This window comes from Colletotrichum costaricense (assembly GCF_030867565.1).
Source record: "Colletotrichum costaricense strain IMI 309622 chromosome Unknown Scaffold_25.1, whole genome shotgun sequence".
Lineage (NCBI taxonomy): Eukaryota > Fungi > Ascomycota > Sordariomycetes > Glomerellales > Glomerellaceae > Colletotrichum > Colletotrichum costaricense.
In genome coordinates, this window is record NW_026848254.1 from 223296 (window position 1) to 238722 (window position 15427).

Here is a 15427-nt window from a genome sequence, read left to right on the forward strand (position 1 = left end):
AACAGAGATAGCATGGAAAACTCCGCCAAACGGCTTCTTCGTTGAGGCTGTGCTGTCTCACGGTGAAGCTTTTCGGCGTGCTCGTTCGAAATGCAGCTCGCCTGCAGCACCGGGCATCAGAACTAGCTAGACAGAGCGCCGCATGGCTGTGTAAGCCCTGCAGCTTCACTCCATGAGCTCTGAATTCTTCCCCTGCAAGAATGGAGGTAAGTATCTCCCTTGGATCAGCGGTGGTGAACAGAGTGGAAGGGCCGAAATAAGCCGGGAGAGCGTCGGTCTACCTAGGTCCCACCCCACGGCAGTGGGGCCGATGATCGCCAAAACTTTTGAGGGAGCAGCCGAGCAGCCGTCCGTCTTGGCCGTCACTAATTGTCTTGCAGATAAAGGAACAGTAAAGGGTGAGTATCTTGAAGCACCGCGTATGAAATCTAAGGTCAAGTGGCTTGCCGAAAAAGTAAGCTGAGCCGTAGGGCCTCTCATTCGGCATCTGCAATGTGCCGGCCGCAACCTTGCGTACTCTTCTTCTCATTGAACAATTGGGACCATGGCCGGATAGCAAAAGGAAAGCCTTATAGGGCTGCCGGAACATCCCGTACTCTTGAGGGGCCTTTTTGTGCATTTTGATGCAGAAGAATGCAGGCACAGCGTGCGCACTTGCGCCCTTCGATCCCTCGTGTGGCTGGAGCGCTGGTTCATCCCAGCCACCTCATTAAAACTGTGGCGTTGCTTATCTAATACCGCCAGAACCACAATCACCCGACGCATCATCACGTCACAGGTTCGGATGAAAGTGGAGACCTCCCTCTTACCTGGAGCTCCCAGCACCTGTTTCAACCCACTACCGTACCTCACGATTTGGAGTCTCTCCAACACATCACCAATTTCTACCCAACGACTCGCGACTCAACAGCTCCATCAGTCGCATCCGAATCGGGGAGACCTGCTTCACGCAAGATGGAATATTTGGTGTTTGAAGACAAACCGCCAGAGGCCATCAAACCGAGCGATCGTGACGTTTGGGTCCAACTCGGTTTGTCCCTGGTTCTTGGCCTCACAGCATTCACCACCTTCTGCTTCTTGCGCCCACGATGGCCGACCCTGTACGCCGCGCGCAAGCGCAGACTGGACCCCAAAATCGGTTTGCCTGCACTGCCGGATACCTTCTTTGGGTGGATTCCGGGACTTTATCGCGTTACTGAGGAGCAAGTCCTCGCCTCTGCCGGTCTCGATGCCTTTGTCGTAAGTCCGAAGATACCACTCGTGACTCGGCATACTTATCTGACGGGAACAGTTTCTTGCCTTCTTCAAAATGGCTATCCGCATTCTGGCTATACTGGCCTTCTTCGCGTATACCGTGATGCTACCCATCAATGCTTCGCTCGGACCTGAGACTTTCCCTCCAACGAAACCAAAACCTAGTAAAACTCCTACGGCCTCTATCGCGATGGAGACTCGCGCTCTGGGAGTTTATTCACACGACGAAAACTCGGTCTGGGATGCTCCGGATGGCGACGACCAGAGTTTCAACATGGCAAAGAGCTACATCTGGGCATGGCTGGCGTTTGGCTACTTCTTCACGGGCTTGACCCTCTACGTCCTAAACAAGGCGACCTTTAGAGTCATTCATGTTCGTCAAGAGTACCTCGGCACACAGTCAACAATCACCGACAGAACATTCCGCCTTACTGGCATTCCTCGAAATCTACGCGACGAAGGGAAAATCAAGAAACTCATCGAAAAGCTAGAAATTGGCGAGGTCGAGCATGTCAATCTGTGCTGCGACTGGCGGGAGCTCGACTCGCTCATTGCTCAAAGAGCGCAGGCTTTGGCTCAGCTTGAAGAGACTTGGAGCGTGTATCTTGGAAAACAGGCAGCGCTCCCCAAGTCAGTCCAGCGCCTCCGCGACCCCCAGGCCGAGCCCTCAGTCTTGGAGCCTCGAGAAGACGAAGTCGACGAGGAGGCTGGAGAGAATGGTGGATTACTAGGGCACGAAAACATCAACCCCGAACTCGTCGAGAGACCGCGCCCCAAAGTGAGATTATGGTATGGCTTGCTCAAACTTCAGAGTCGCAAGATAGACGCCCTTGACTACTACGAGGAGAAGCTGCGACGCCTCGACGACAGAATCCGCGAGGCGAGAAAGAAGAACTTCACCCCGGCCGATCTGGCCTTCGTCACGATGGACTCGATCGCCGCTTGTCAGATGGCAATCCAGGCCCGCATCGACCCTCGACCGGGACAGCTTCTTACGAAGCCCGCGCCCGCTCCTTCTGATGTAATGTGGCCCAACACGTACGCACCTCGTGGGATTCGTCGTCTCCGTTCATGGATCATTACGATATTTGTCGCCGTCCTCTCCGTGCTGTGGTTGACGATCGTTGCGTCTATTGCTAGTCTGCTAAGCGTTCGCAACTTCCAGACGTGGTTCCCTGGCATTGTTGGATTCTTCGACCAATATCCAACACTACGTGCCTTGATCGAAACCGGCTTGCCAACGCTTCTCGTTTCGTTGCTGAACGTTGCCGTGCCATATCTCTACGAATACCTCTCGTACGAGCAAGGTATGATCTCCAAGGGTGACGTGGAGCTCTCCATCATTTCCAAAAACTTCTTCTTCACCTTCTTCAACATCTTTGTTGTCTTTGCCACTTCCAACGCAGCTTTCACCGTTGCCAACTTGGTTCGTCAGATCCAGGATATCTGGAAAAGTCCTGCTACCCTGACGCGACAAGTTGCCGGGCAGATCCAGGACCTCGGAATATTCTACACCAACTTCATCATGCTTCAAGGTATCGGCCTCTTCCCCTTTAGGCTGCTCCAAGTCGGCAGCGTCTTCCTCTACCCGATCTATCGAATGGGCGCCAAGACCCCCAGGGACTTTGCCGAAATCATGCAGCCAACTGTGTTCAGCTACGGATTCTACCTCCCGACGGCAATGCTCATCTTCATGCTGTGCCTGTTGTACAGCACATTGGGATTCGGCTGGCTCATTCTGACCGTTGGCCTCTTCTACTTCATCTTGGGTTACTTCACCTACAAGTACCAACTTCTCTATGCAATGGACCAGCCTCAACATGCGACCGGCGGCGCCTGGAGAATCATTAGTTACCGCGTCATTCTCGGTCTGTTGGTATCGCAGGTGATACTTTCCAGTATCATGGCACTGTCGCTTGCCTTTGTCCAGTCTATTGCTGTCTTACCTCTGATTGCATTTACGGTCTGGTACAGCTTCTACTTTAAGCGTCGTTTCGAGCCGCTTACGCGATACATATCTCTGCGCAGCATCCGCATTGAGATTGACCCTGAGGATGCGGCTATACTTGACGAAGACTTTGAGGGGCCGAGACCCTCACAAGGTTTGCTCAGGCGCGGAAGCACCATTGACGAGGATAAAGAAAAGGGCTTGACCTTTGCGAATCCCAGCTTGACCTCTCGGTATGTTGAACCATGTTGAACCATGTCGATTCGTTCCTGTTCATTAACTCTCCGCAGTCTAGAAGAGCCGTGGATCTACCAGGATCCGCCGCCAGTCCACAATACCACGGACGACGACGAAGAGAGCGGCCCGGATACGGAGACTCCAAATGCTCCCGAGAACACGGCCTCGGCCGCGTCGGACAGCTCAATGAGCCTGGGCGACACGCACATCTGGCGACAGCAGGCTGACAGCAACAATCGCTAGTGCGTAGGAGCTTCGCCTAGCTGTTCGCAGCTGCGTTTGTAGATATTCTCATGTGTGCATAAGGGAACATTGCTTAATGATTAGGAGACGCCGGGGTGGGTAGCGGGGGTAACAGCACTATACCACTGGAGTTTGGAGTGATTAAGTGTTTCCATCAAGATAATGAGAATTCATGAACGATACAGACAGACGCATTCGGTGACAGGCTGATCGATGTGGTGATACTGTCGAAGTCTCAAAACGAACCCCCCGGTCCATAGGTCTTGCCAAGACACCGCGGGTTTATGCTATGGTCAGTCAAGGAATCCTCTCAAGAATCGCAAAACTCGTGATGAAGCTGGTAAGCTTAGTGGATCCATGCCCTGGTGCAACACTCCATTCGTAGACTTCCAAAGCGCCATCATCGACCACTAAAATCGACAATCTTCCACCTCGCGATGAGCGGAGCTTGGCCGTTCCGGATCGTGAAAATGACAAGGAGGTCTACGACCGCGGTCGGAGGTCGTGAGCAGTCGGCGGAGATGGAGGCGAGGGCAGAGAGATTGACAGGTTCTGCTTGGCTGCATGTCAGATGGACTATCACACTGGCCGGTCTACTCGCGGAGAGGTAAAGCCCCGCGAGGTCTGTGTGTGTATCTTTGGTTGTCTCTGACACCGGCAGCGGCAGCGGTAACGGGTAGGCAGCCAAGATCTGACTGCTTGAGCTTGGGACCCGAGTGGCCGACCGACCGGCGCTGTTTCCCAAACGGCCCAAAGGGTAGATAATCGAAAAGCCAAGGCTCAAAATGCGTCACTCCGTCTATCTGTCTGGAGACGATCACAGGAGGGAAGCTTTTCCTTAAAGGCTTGGCGGCTTTAGGGACGGGGGCTAGAGGGTTGGAAACGCCGACCACGAGGTGTGCCGGGGCTGATGGGGGCGCGGGAACCGTAGGCGCGAGCTCCGACTTTTCTGAAATGGGGTCCACTCTTTCTTAAGTCTTTACCTCGTGAGCTCAAGGTATGCGATAGCGCTGGTTATGGTTTAACGGTTCGTTAATACCCGTTTGTTTATACCTTTATTTACCTGACTTTGAAGATTAGTAGCCGTACACATGAGTAAGGGAGGTGATCATGGGATAAGATCCACGATACCGGGTGCTAGTCCGTCAGGCAGCAATCGCCAAAATGGCAACCCGCGTCAATGGTCAAGGTCTCAGGATCTCCAAAGAAATGTTAGCACCCCGTGCCATCCACACCGTAGCCCATCTGTACCACGAGAAAGAGGCTCTTATAGAATGGAACCTAAGCTTGCCCCTATTCCCACTCCCACCATTCCGGGCTCATCTCGCAGGTCTGCGTTCAGGGAGAAGCACCCCTTGGGAAATCGTAAGATGCTCTGTCATCGCGGGCTCCCACACCCCACCCTTGACAGGTGCACTGCAGACTGCAGTATCCCCTTATCCACCTGTAGTCAGTTCTGGAACCGTTGGAGCCTCTGGGGCCTCTTCTTGTATCACCACTTGTTGATCTCTGTGACATCGGTGGCATCTGTCAGACTGCCACCCAGTTGAAAAGGTCTCGAATTGCTCGAGAGACGCCCGCTGGGCCCTCTTATTAACCTCTTGGCTCGCCTCGTGGGTTTTACATCTCAAGGGAGGAGAATCGGGGCCGCCGTCATGTGGGAACAACTCAGGTGTACTCCGTAGGCTGTAGCAGCACGACTTCGGAACTTCCTAGTCGCCTATCAGTGAAATGGTGATACGCCCAAACACCGAGGTGACTTGGGCTTCTCGCTGATAACGCCGCGGGCCCAAGCCTGGGGTGAGTAAGGTATCGAGGAGTGACTTCCTGCCCATGGCCCCCCACTTGGGTCCGGCGGGAATAAGCACAATCTTGCAAGCGTAATCAAATGCATGCACTAAGAGTCTTGAGATCCTTGGAATTCGAGAAAACCTTTTTGCAGCGGTATCCACTTGCTGAAGTCCTTGCTTGGTTGCTACGTTGAAGGTATCGTGCTTCGAAACCTCACCGGCGTCGTTCATGTTGGCTGAAGAGGAGCATCCCTAGCTGAAGTATGTACCTTGGCTGGTTACCCTTGACGAGACCCCAATCATCAAGACTTTGGAGACACATAGAAAGAATCTCAAGGTGTGGGTTTTGCGGCAAGCTGATCAACTCGTCAAGAAGCTGCCACTCCCAACGGCAAGTTCCATGGCAACGAAATCTCGGGAAGCCATCTGCGTGACTGACTATGTGTCCGGCCGGAGGGCCCACTTTCAAGCCCGCCGGGTATCCACGCGGTCCGTGCATCCCGGACGAAAGGCGCCCAGCTCGGCTCTGGAATCGTAAATTCGCAAGGTGCTTCGGTAAACACCAACTTGTCAACCGATACAATTAGCTGTATCCCAGGCTTCGAAAGCCCGTTGTTCTTGACTTGTGAATACCGACAAGGAAGGATGAATGAAACTATTCGAGGCTCGGACGGAGAGAGATCGTGAGTAGGCGTCTCCCGGAAGGCAGTAGAGAAGATGATCCCTTGGCAGATAGAAGTATCAACAATTCGCAGCCTCAGTTGTTGACAAGTCCTCGGCTATGGCTCGAAAAAAATCCAGAGATGAAAAATTTGGTATGGATCGCCTCAAGTTTGATTTAGTATGACGACACCCCGAGCTCGTCCCGAGATTTCTCCCCCCTGTTCCTCAGCCCTGGGAAGGCCACACAATCGCGGACGTCGGACCGGGACTACCCCTGTCGTCTAGAGGCCAAGACGCCCTAGTGCCGCCCAAAAGTCATTCCCTCTTATTCCCAGACCCGTCCCGCTTTTGCTTTTTTGCGTCACCGGACAGAGCCGCGAGGAAGTGTGTATCTTTGAAGAGAACGAGAAGTGTATTGAGGGTTTCGTTTTGGCTGACTGAGATCTCAAACTTGGAATAGCATCAATTTCTCCCTAAAAAGCTGTTGAGTCCGGAGTCGCCGTGGTTATTTCCCTATGAGAAATACGGACGAGGTTGCGATGACGATTTGCTGGACCCGTTCCTGCTGCGTGTTCTTCCAGCCGTGAGTACCTCAAATGAAGCTCTTTCCAAACACGGCCTGTCGACCAGACCAGACCAACATTCTCGCTCTAGTCCAATCCTGGGATAGCCTCAAAATCTGATTCAGTCTTTTTGAACATGAAAGGTCAGAGAAGCCTCCTGCACGCGCGCCTAGAACCAGTACCCGCCCTCCGTAGAGCAAAGCCAAAAAAGCAACAGTCGGCGCTCGTGTCAAACGCGCCGCCGACATTTTGGTGAGGCTCTATTCGCGCTGGCCACACAAACTGTTACTTTGTTACTCTACCCCCCACTCCAAACCCGAATTCTTGGCTCTCGCCTCCCCGTGATGGCCGTCCATTACCTTCTTCGACCAGAGCCGCCAAACCCAAAGCTGCAGGGAGCTTGCCATTGCATCTGCTAGGGCGGCGCGAACGGGCAGCACGTTATCTCGTACCTCTCACATGTTTCTTCTCTTTAGGCAGCTTGGAATGTCACCCCCTCCGTTCTCGCAGGTTTTGCTGATTGACACACGCCCCCCTTCGCCTTTCCGCAGTGGGGAACATCCCCATCAAGAATGGAATGGCGGAAAGATAATCACAGAAAGTGGTCCACGAAAACTTTACGCGTGTGTACTCAGCACGTCCAAACCAGAAAGAAGAAGAAAAGGAGGGAAATTCTCACATGAACGACTCACGGACCATGCTGTTATCGCTGCGTCTAGACTCGACTCTACTTGCAGATTTTGAGAGAAAACAAGGGGGTGGGAGGGAGAACAATGGAACACGACGATAAACCGGGTTGGGCGATTCGGACGGGAAAAGCGGGTCTCCGTCCATCCAGATAAGTGGGGCACCACCCCGAATGCCGCCGCCGAAGTATCCCATTCCCAAGCCATAGCCCGAATTGCGACCGGTTCCCTTACTCTTAGTTTGTTTACCCATTCAATGGAGTGCAGGGGAGGGGCGTGCGTATCTTTCCTGATGCAAGGCACCTTGTTCATCTCACACCAACAGTGACTCAGTTCCCTTCGTGTGTGGTTCTTCTCCCCAAGATGAGGCCGAGTATAAAGTCAGGGTGATGCCCCCCCTTTCATCCGAGGAGGATATCTTACTATTCCTTGATTATCGTGTGTTCAAACCGGGCCATACCCCCTAGCCCTCAACTCTTCAGACTTCCCTCCCAAGACCCCCCTTTCCCACCAGGGACCCCCTGAAGACAAACCACATCAACCAAAGCAAACACACCCAAACCGCAAAGATGGATCAGCCATCACGAACATCATCACACACCCTACCGCCAGGCTCCTCCTCAGACTCAGACGGCGCCGCACCAGCACCCCAATACGCCCCGGTATCCTCCCACACCCGCACCCCCTCCGGCAACACCCGCCCGAACCGCCGCTCCTCCATCGCCTCAAACGTCCTCCACCCCGTAAAGACAAAGGAGGAAATCGACCCAGAGCTGGACGTAAACCTCCCCTACCGCACCCTCTCCCCCAACGCAAACCTCGACGAGTACCGCGTGGAAACCCACAATGGCGAGATCCCAGCCGGCGTAGCAGCCAACGGCTCAGCAGCGCCCGCGGGCCGAGGAGACTACAAGCTCGTCACCTTCGTCCCCAACGACCCCCAGAACCCAAAGAACTGGAGCAAGGCATACAAGTGGTACTGCACAATGGTCGTCGCCCTGACCTGCTTCGTCGTCGCCTTCTGCTCCTCGGTAATTACGGCCGACATCGAGGGTGTCGCAGCAGAGTTCCACGTCTCAGAGGAAGCCGCCCTCGTCTCCATCACCGTCTTCGTCATCGGCTTCGGCATCGGTCCCATGGCCTTCGCGCCCCTTTCCGAAATCTACGGCCGTCAGGTGATTTACGCATCCACCCTCCTTCTCGCCGTCATCTTCATCATCCCCTGCGCCGTCGCCAAGAACCTCGCCACGTTGCTTGTCTGCCGCGCCATCGACGGCATCGCCTTCTCCGCGCCCATGACCCTCGTGGGCGGCACCCTCGCAGACCTCTGGCGCAACGAGGAGCGCGGCGTCCCGATGGCAGCCTTCTCCGCCGCGCCCTTCATCGGTCCCGCGATCGGTCCTCTTGTAGGCGGCTTCCTCTCCGACGCGGCAGGCTGGCGCTGGCTGTACTGGATCCAGCTCATCATGGCCTTCGTCGTCTGGGTCCTCATCTCCTTCACCGTCCCCGAGACCTACGCGCCCACGATCCTCGCCCGCCGCGCCGCGAAAATGCGCAAGGAGACCGGCGACGCGACCCACGTCACGGAGCAGGATATCGACATGCGTCCTTTCAGCGAGCGCCTGGGAATCTTCCTCATCCGGCCCTTCCAGCTCCTCTTTGGCGAGCTCATCGTCTTCCTCATCTCCATCTACATGTCCGTCCTCTACGGCCTGCTCTACATGTTCTTCGTCGCCTTCCCCATCATCTACCAGAAGCGCAAGGGCTACTCCGCCTCCTCCACGGGTCTCATGTTTATCCCCCTCGCCGTCGGCGTTCTCTTGTCGGCCGCCTGTTCCCCTTGGGTGAACAAGCACTACCTCACCCTCGTCGCGAAGCACAACGGACACCCGCCCGCCGAGGCCCGCCTCATCCCCATGATGCTCAGCTGCTGGTTCATCCCCATCGGCCTCTTCATCTTCGCCTGGACCTCCTACGCAGATCTCCACTGGGCCGGCCCCGCGTTCGGCGGCTTCCCCGTCGGCTTCGGCTTCATCTTCTTGTACAACTCGGCAAACAACTACCTCGTCGACTCCTACCAGCACCAAGCCGCCTCCGCCCTCGCCGCAAAGACCTGCATCCGCTCCTTCTGGGGCGCCGCCGTCGTCCTCTTCACCGAGCAAATGTACGACCGCCTCGGCGACCAGTGGGCCTCGTCCCTCCTCGCCTTCCTCGGTCTCGCGTGCTGTGCGATTCCCTTCCTCTTCTGGGTCTACGGAGCCCGTATCCGTGCCAGGAGCAAGTACGCCTACTCTGGTGATGACGAGGAGGCGTCGGGATCCGATGAGGAAAAGGCCAAGCCGCCGAAGAACGCGTTGGCTCCTACCCGCACCTTTGAGCCCGCGTAAGCGATTCGGATATTCGATATGTATGCATCTCGATACATAGCAAAACACCCAGAGAGCTGCTGTATCTCAGCGACTTGTTCCTGGCGCCTTGGCTATCGGTCCTGGATCCGATGGTAATCTTTGTTTATTCGGCGTAAAGAGGAGGCTGGCGTTAGATAGTGGAATCCAGGAGCGAAAGGCATTTAGACTATAGACTCATATAAAGCCAGACGGCCGGCGCCGTTCATAATCCTAAATAAAATTGAAATCAAAACAGTCGGGTTCAAGTGCATGCACATGTGGGTAATGCAAACATTTGGAAATATCAATCCTTTCTTCCTCAAACTTTTCATCTGCATGAGAGGAGCGATGCGACAGTGGATGTAGGGAATCGTCTATTCGTAAGTCATAATCTGTAGCCATCTATTTGCTCAAGAGTTGAAGAGAAGGGTATTCACCAATCTACAGGTCTTTGTTTCATACCCACCAGCCGCCAGCAGGGTTCTCCTAACCTCAGACAATACGCACCGGGAGAGACTCTCTGCGAGACATTAAAAACTCTTCCTTGACCAAAGAGTTGTCGCACTTGCGTCCCAGCATAAAGTCTTCGAGGTTGCGGAATGTGCACTCGGAGATCTCCTGCAGCGCTTCTTCGGTGAAGAAACCTTGGTGGCCACAAATGAGGACGTTGGGGAAGGTCATCAAACGGGTCAGCAAGTCGTCGTCGATAATATGACCAGAGTGGTCATTGTAGAAGAGATCCCCCTCGCCTTCGTATACGTCCAGAGCCAGACCGCCAAGATGCTTAGTCTTGAGGGCGTGAACGACAGATTTGGTATCGACGAGACCGCCACGAGATGTGTTGATGAGCATAGCGCCAGGCTTCATCTGCTTCAGCGTCTTTTCATTGATGATATGCTTCGTCTTTTCCATCAGAGGGCAGTGCAAACTAATGAAGTCGCACTTGGGAAGGAGCTCCTCCAGAGGCAGGTACTCGCCGAGCTCTTTGAAGGCGTCTGACTCGTAGGGGTCAAAGGCGTACAGTGTGCAGCCGAAGCCCTTCATGATGCGGGCCATGGAAACGCCAATCCTGCCGGTGCCAATGATGCCCACCGTCTTGCCATGTACAGTCTTGCCGAGAAGGCCATCGAGGTTAAAGTTGCCCTCGCGGGTTCGGTTGTAGGCTCGGTGGGTGCGTCGGTTGAGGGATTGAAGCAGGGCGACGGCGAACTCGGCTACAGCCTCGGGGGAGTAGGAAGGGACATTGGCAACGAAGATGCCCAACTTTTCGGCAGTCTTAAGGTCGACGTTGTTGAAGCCTGCGCAGCGAAGGAGGATGGCTCTGCAGCCGGCCTTGTGGAGCTCCTCGACGACGTCGGCGGTGAGGGAGTCGTTTACAAAGACGCAGACGGCATCGACGTCTTTGACGAGCGAGACGGTCTCGGTAGAGAGGGAGAAGTCGTGGTAGATGATGCCAAAGTCAGTGTTGTCGTCGACGAGCTTCTCGTTGTGCTTCTTGAACTCTTCCTTCCTGACGTCGTGGGCGGCATTGATGTATTTCTTGTCATACGCTTTGGCGCTGAAGACGGCGAGCTTCATTGTGGCGGTCGGACGCAATTGAGGGGTAGAGACAGATGCCGTGGAGAGACAGTAGCTGGCTGAGTAGGTATTTGGGAAGAGTCTTCTGTAAAGGTGTCTAAGAAGAGGTTGCAGAGCAGGATGGAAAAGTTAATCGGAATTGGTGGTACGAATTGAGGGGATTTTGTATGAAGATGAGGGAGAGCAGAGACAGAGGAGAAGAAGGAGGAGGGTCGGGAACGAACGAAGCCAAGCAAAGGCGCGCGTCAGCTCCTTCCTCCTCCTTCTTGGCTGCCCGCAGACGGGCCATGCCTCCTTCCTCCTTCCTCATTTCTCCCTCCTACCTTCTCTTTCCTTAGCTACCTTAAGGTACCTACCTATTCAAAGTTACATCTTGCCTCGTGCCGCATTGGGAGCAGCAAGTGCAGTGCCCATGTTCTTTCCTCCTCCATGTCAGTGTCAATGGCAAAATCTGCGTCAGCATCTTTCTGTAGTTGCCCAATCCGGCGCTCAAAATCAGTTTCCAGCTGAACTCTGCCAGATGACGTGGATGAACCCCCAACTGCAGCTGCTACTCTTTTTTTAAGCTTGACTGCGTGGTGAATGCCATTCGCTTGCGACGAGAGCTACCCCGCCATCCATGAATGCATTTCTGCCAGGTCGGGAGCTCTGGGCATCTCGCTAACCGAAAGCAGAATTACAACCCCACCGGGTCCGGTCCTGTCAGAGGAACTGTCAGGCGCCCTGCCCTGGATCTTCAGGGGAGCCCCAGTAATTCTTCAGTCGCATTTGAGCGTTTTCATCGACATCACAAGCTTCACGGTTGAGGACTCGAGACAATACGAATTTGAGAATACTCAGATTCATCTTCACTCATGCATGTTGGAAAACCAACCATGAAAACAATCGGTCTCTTCACCTTAAATGCTTTTCCGGGCTGGGTCTTCAACTGCATGAACGCACCCTCTCAGGTCCACAGACACGCTCGAGGTACTGAATGAGTCAGCAAATGAGTGTAGATCTGAGAGTCGCACAAAGCTACCACCACAACAACGTTTTTGAACAAGAAACTCACGAAAATCGCGAAAAGAATGTCTTCAATAATAATATAGGCACGTAATGGGTGTTTTGTACGAATTATCTCAATCAAAAAGCAAAAGAATGATCAGTGGGAGGCTTGAACTCCCGGCCTTGGCATTACACAACATTTCAGGTGAAATATTAGTACCACGCTCTAACCAACTGAGCTAACCGACCAGTTGTTGACAATCCCCCAGAGCTGGCTCATTCTTCAAGGTTCAGCTCGCTCGGTTCCTCGACTTTTCCTCCCCCTCAGTTTTGCCGTGCATCCTGTCGCTTTTTGTGTTCTCCAGACTCTCTCTAATGAAGACAGCTTTGGATGGGTAGGAGCACTCTGGTATCTAAATCAGGAGATGTTGCTCTTTCAGGCACTTTGATGTCGTGGGCAACTGCTTTTCTGCCTTCCTGCAACCCACACGGCTAGCACTCACCTGCCGTTATCTCTTCACCTTCTCACTGCAACTGACAAGATGGAAACTGCAGAAACTTTTAGTCACCTGCTGGCAAGAGGCGTGCATAGAGCTTGTATCCTACTTATGAGTTTGCAGAATCGCGAGTCCCCGTTCTCGTGAGAACTCATCTCTTGACCACAACATCGTCTTCAATCATCAAGCCCCGACCAGCATCAACATCACCCACGTCACCACTTGCATCACCAGCAGTTCCAGGGACTTCTATCATTGCCCGAAGTACGCCCTGAACTTTTATCCCGGTCTCTACTCTATCACTCTCTTTAGTTATCCTTTCTTCGACGACATTTCAGACCTCAGATCCGTGGCTTGACTCTACCATGACGAACCAGCCCGGCCAGCGTCCGCTGTTGTACAGCCATGGCCATGGCTATCACGCGATGCAACAGCTGCCAGTTTCTCAAAGACTCCCAATCGAGATATTGCTTGGTATCTACTTGCTCTTGGATCCATGCGACTTCAATTCCTCACGGCACACCTGCCGCTCCTGGTTCTTAGCCGGCATGAATGAGACTATTCTTGGCCGCATGTTGTCGAGGGGCGGGTGGACCTCGAGCATCAATAGCATACTTGGCCATCAAGCTTCCAGCAACACGGACAAGCCGGTGCCAAGTCGAGCGTCTGTCATGTCCAAATGGCTCACGAGAGAATGCACTCTCGGCCCGCGTCACAACGGGAGCAAGCCCGCTTTCGTCGAAATCGGCCAGACGCACTTCATCGGCGGTTCTCCGATATCTACTAGCGACGAACGAAACATTGTCTACACCGCAAGTATGTGCGGTCGATACTTGATGATCACCCACGGATGCACCATCCTGGTCTATGAGTTGCATCACCAGTGCGAAGAGAGCTTCTCGCGTCCATGGCCCATATCTTCTTAGAAGGAGCACTCGAATTATCGCAAGAGTCGCAAGGGCGAACTTCGACTTATCACTGCAATTACCTGCGGATCTCCTGTACTTGCCTGCGCCATGGACACGACATGGGCACGCAACCATGTTGCTGTGCTCGTCCAAGGCCGTCTTGGCCTTGTCTTCGAAATCCAAGGGTTACCCGTATTGCCCATCAAGTACTCAACCCAAAAAAAACTGTGTAACTGTGACACACGGCAAGTATCGCACTCCCTGCCTTTGCAGGCAAAGCTACAATCCACACACTACAACGTGGGCACGGCCGACTGTCCTCCTCGCTCCGTCGCCATTTGCCCTCATCGTTCTTACGTCGCCTTTGGCAGCTCTTCGGCTATCGAGATACATAACAATGATAGAAGTGCAAAGCAAAATGCTCGCCGCTTTGCTTTGTCCACACCCAGCGACTACATCTATTTCCTTCCTCCGGGTGACGCAAACGACCCAAGACGCAAACTTCGCCTGATCAGCGCCGCGTCAATCTCAGACTGCCACGCCGGCTCGCTGCAAGACGTATTGGGTGGTCTTGGCTTCAATGAAATCGACTTTACCCCCCAGGTCCCGGTTATCATCTCACGACTTGAGACGTCTGAACTAGAGGAAGACGCTTCGAACGTCTATACCATCATGGAGCAGCAGTTGTCCGCCTCCCTCGGTCCCTTTGCCAATCAAAGAAGCCAGTGGACAAGAACGGGAAGAGTCCTCCCAAGGCCTAGATTATCCACTGCCGACAACTATCGAGCTGTGCCCTTGAGCGACGGGTCTCACATCCTTTTTACAGACCCCAAGACTAGGTACCTGAGCTTGGTTTGTGATGATCCCAAATGGTCGAGGGCTGGCATTGTGACCAAGGTGAAGTTTTGTCCACCAGCGGCAGCATGCGAAAGTGCGCCGCTCATGTATGCCGTTGGGAGGGACTTGGTACATGGTGTGAGAATTGCTGCCGTTTTCTCAACAACACGGTGGACGGAAGGAGAAGGGTTCCAACCAGGGGAGCAAATTCTCGCTTTCTACACCATCCCACCAGATATGTTCCGAGATCTCTCAAACACTAACAGCCTCCTGAGTTTGGTCGACAGCCAAGGGGAACATCAATGGGCTCATTGGTGGCCGACATTGCAGCATACAGTTCAACAATTTCTTAAAGCCAAGAACGGCGGATTGAACAGCAAGGATAACCGGAACCCAAGACCAAAGTTTCCAATTGATGTCTACGGCCAAGTCGTTGCCGTTTGCTCCGGCATCGTCGACCTTTCGATGGGATTAGGCCCTGATATGATGATCTGGGCATTTGGAAGAGAGGGCTTGGCTCGTTGCTGGGCATTGAACACCGGAAACACCAAGCTCGTGCGAAGGCATGCAATCTTGGGTGACGGAAGCATGCGAAAGGTGGACGGCGATGGGGATTTGACGATGTTGTAGGCGGGCTAGGATTGGTCACTGACGATGAACTATTAGGCGGCACAGGACAAACGCTGACACCCTGGTGAATCTTTGGAGTTGTGCAATAGCGAGACTGCACACTGGGCTATGCTGGTCTCAGCAATGCTGGCCGATAGCGAATGATGCACGATTGCAGGAAATAGAAAAGCATTACTTATAGAAATGATTAGGTTCTCAAAGCCTGAGATGTAAGATTTC

General features: G+C 53.7%; 4 protein-coding genes across 4 annotated transcripts; 3 read left to right on the forward strand and 1 right to left on the reverse strand.

Moving 5' to 3' along the window:
* Window positions 1-310: 310 nt before the first annotated feature.
* On the forward strand, window positions 311-3682 carry CCOS01_15678 (uncharacterized protein; the record flags this gene model as incomplete). Its single annotated transcript, XM_060463816.1, has 4 exons — window positions 311-398; window positions 779-1239; window positions 1292-3435; window positions 3493-3682. 4 exons carry the CDS (start codon window positions 311-313, stop codon window positions 3680-3682), a joined length of 2883 nt encoding a protein of 960 aa, XP_060305571.1.
* A 4271-nt stretch (window positions 3683-7953) lies between these two features.
* CCOS01_15679 (major facilitator superfamily transporter) lies at window positions 7954-9771 on the forward strand (the record flags this gene model as incomplete). The annotated part of the gene is made up of 1 exon (XM_060463817.1): window positions 7954-9771. The coding sequence occupies one exon, from the start codon at window positions 7954-7956 to the stop codon at window positions 9769-9771; it is 1818 nt and encodes a 605-aa protein (XP_060305572.1).
* Window positions 9772-10263: 492 nt separating this feature from the next.
* Window positions 10264-11349, reverse strand: CCOS01_15680 (D-isomer specific 2-hydroxyacid dehydrogenase; the record flags this gene model as incomplete). The annotated part of the gene is made up of 1 exon (XM_060463818.1): window positions 10264-11349. The coding sequence occupies one exon, from the start codon at window positions 11347-11349 to the stop codon at window positions 10264-10266; it is 1086 nt and encodes a 361-aa protein (XP_060305573.1).
* Window positions 11350-13198: 1849 nt separating this feature from the next.
* CCOS01_15681 (F-box domain-containing protein) lies at window positions 13199-15352 on the forward strand (the record flags this gene model as incomplete). The annotated part of the gene is made up of 3 exons (XM_060463819.1): window positions 13199-13649; window positions 13992-15204; window positions 15298-15352. 3 exons carry the CDS (start codon window positions 13199-13201, stop codon window positions 15350-15352), a joined length of 1719 nt encoding a protein of 572 aa, XP_060305574.1.
* Window positions 15353-15427: the final 75 nt, after the last annotated feature.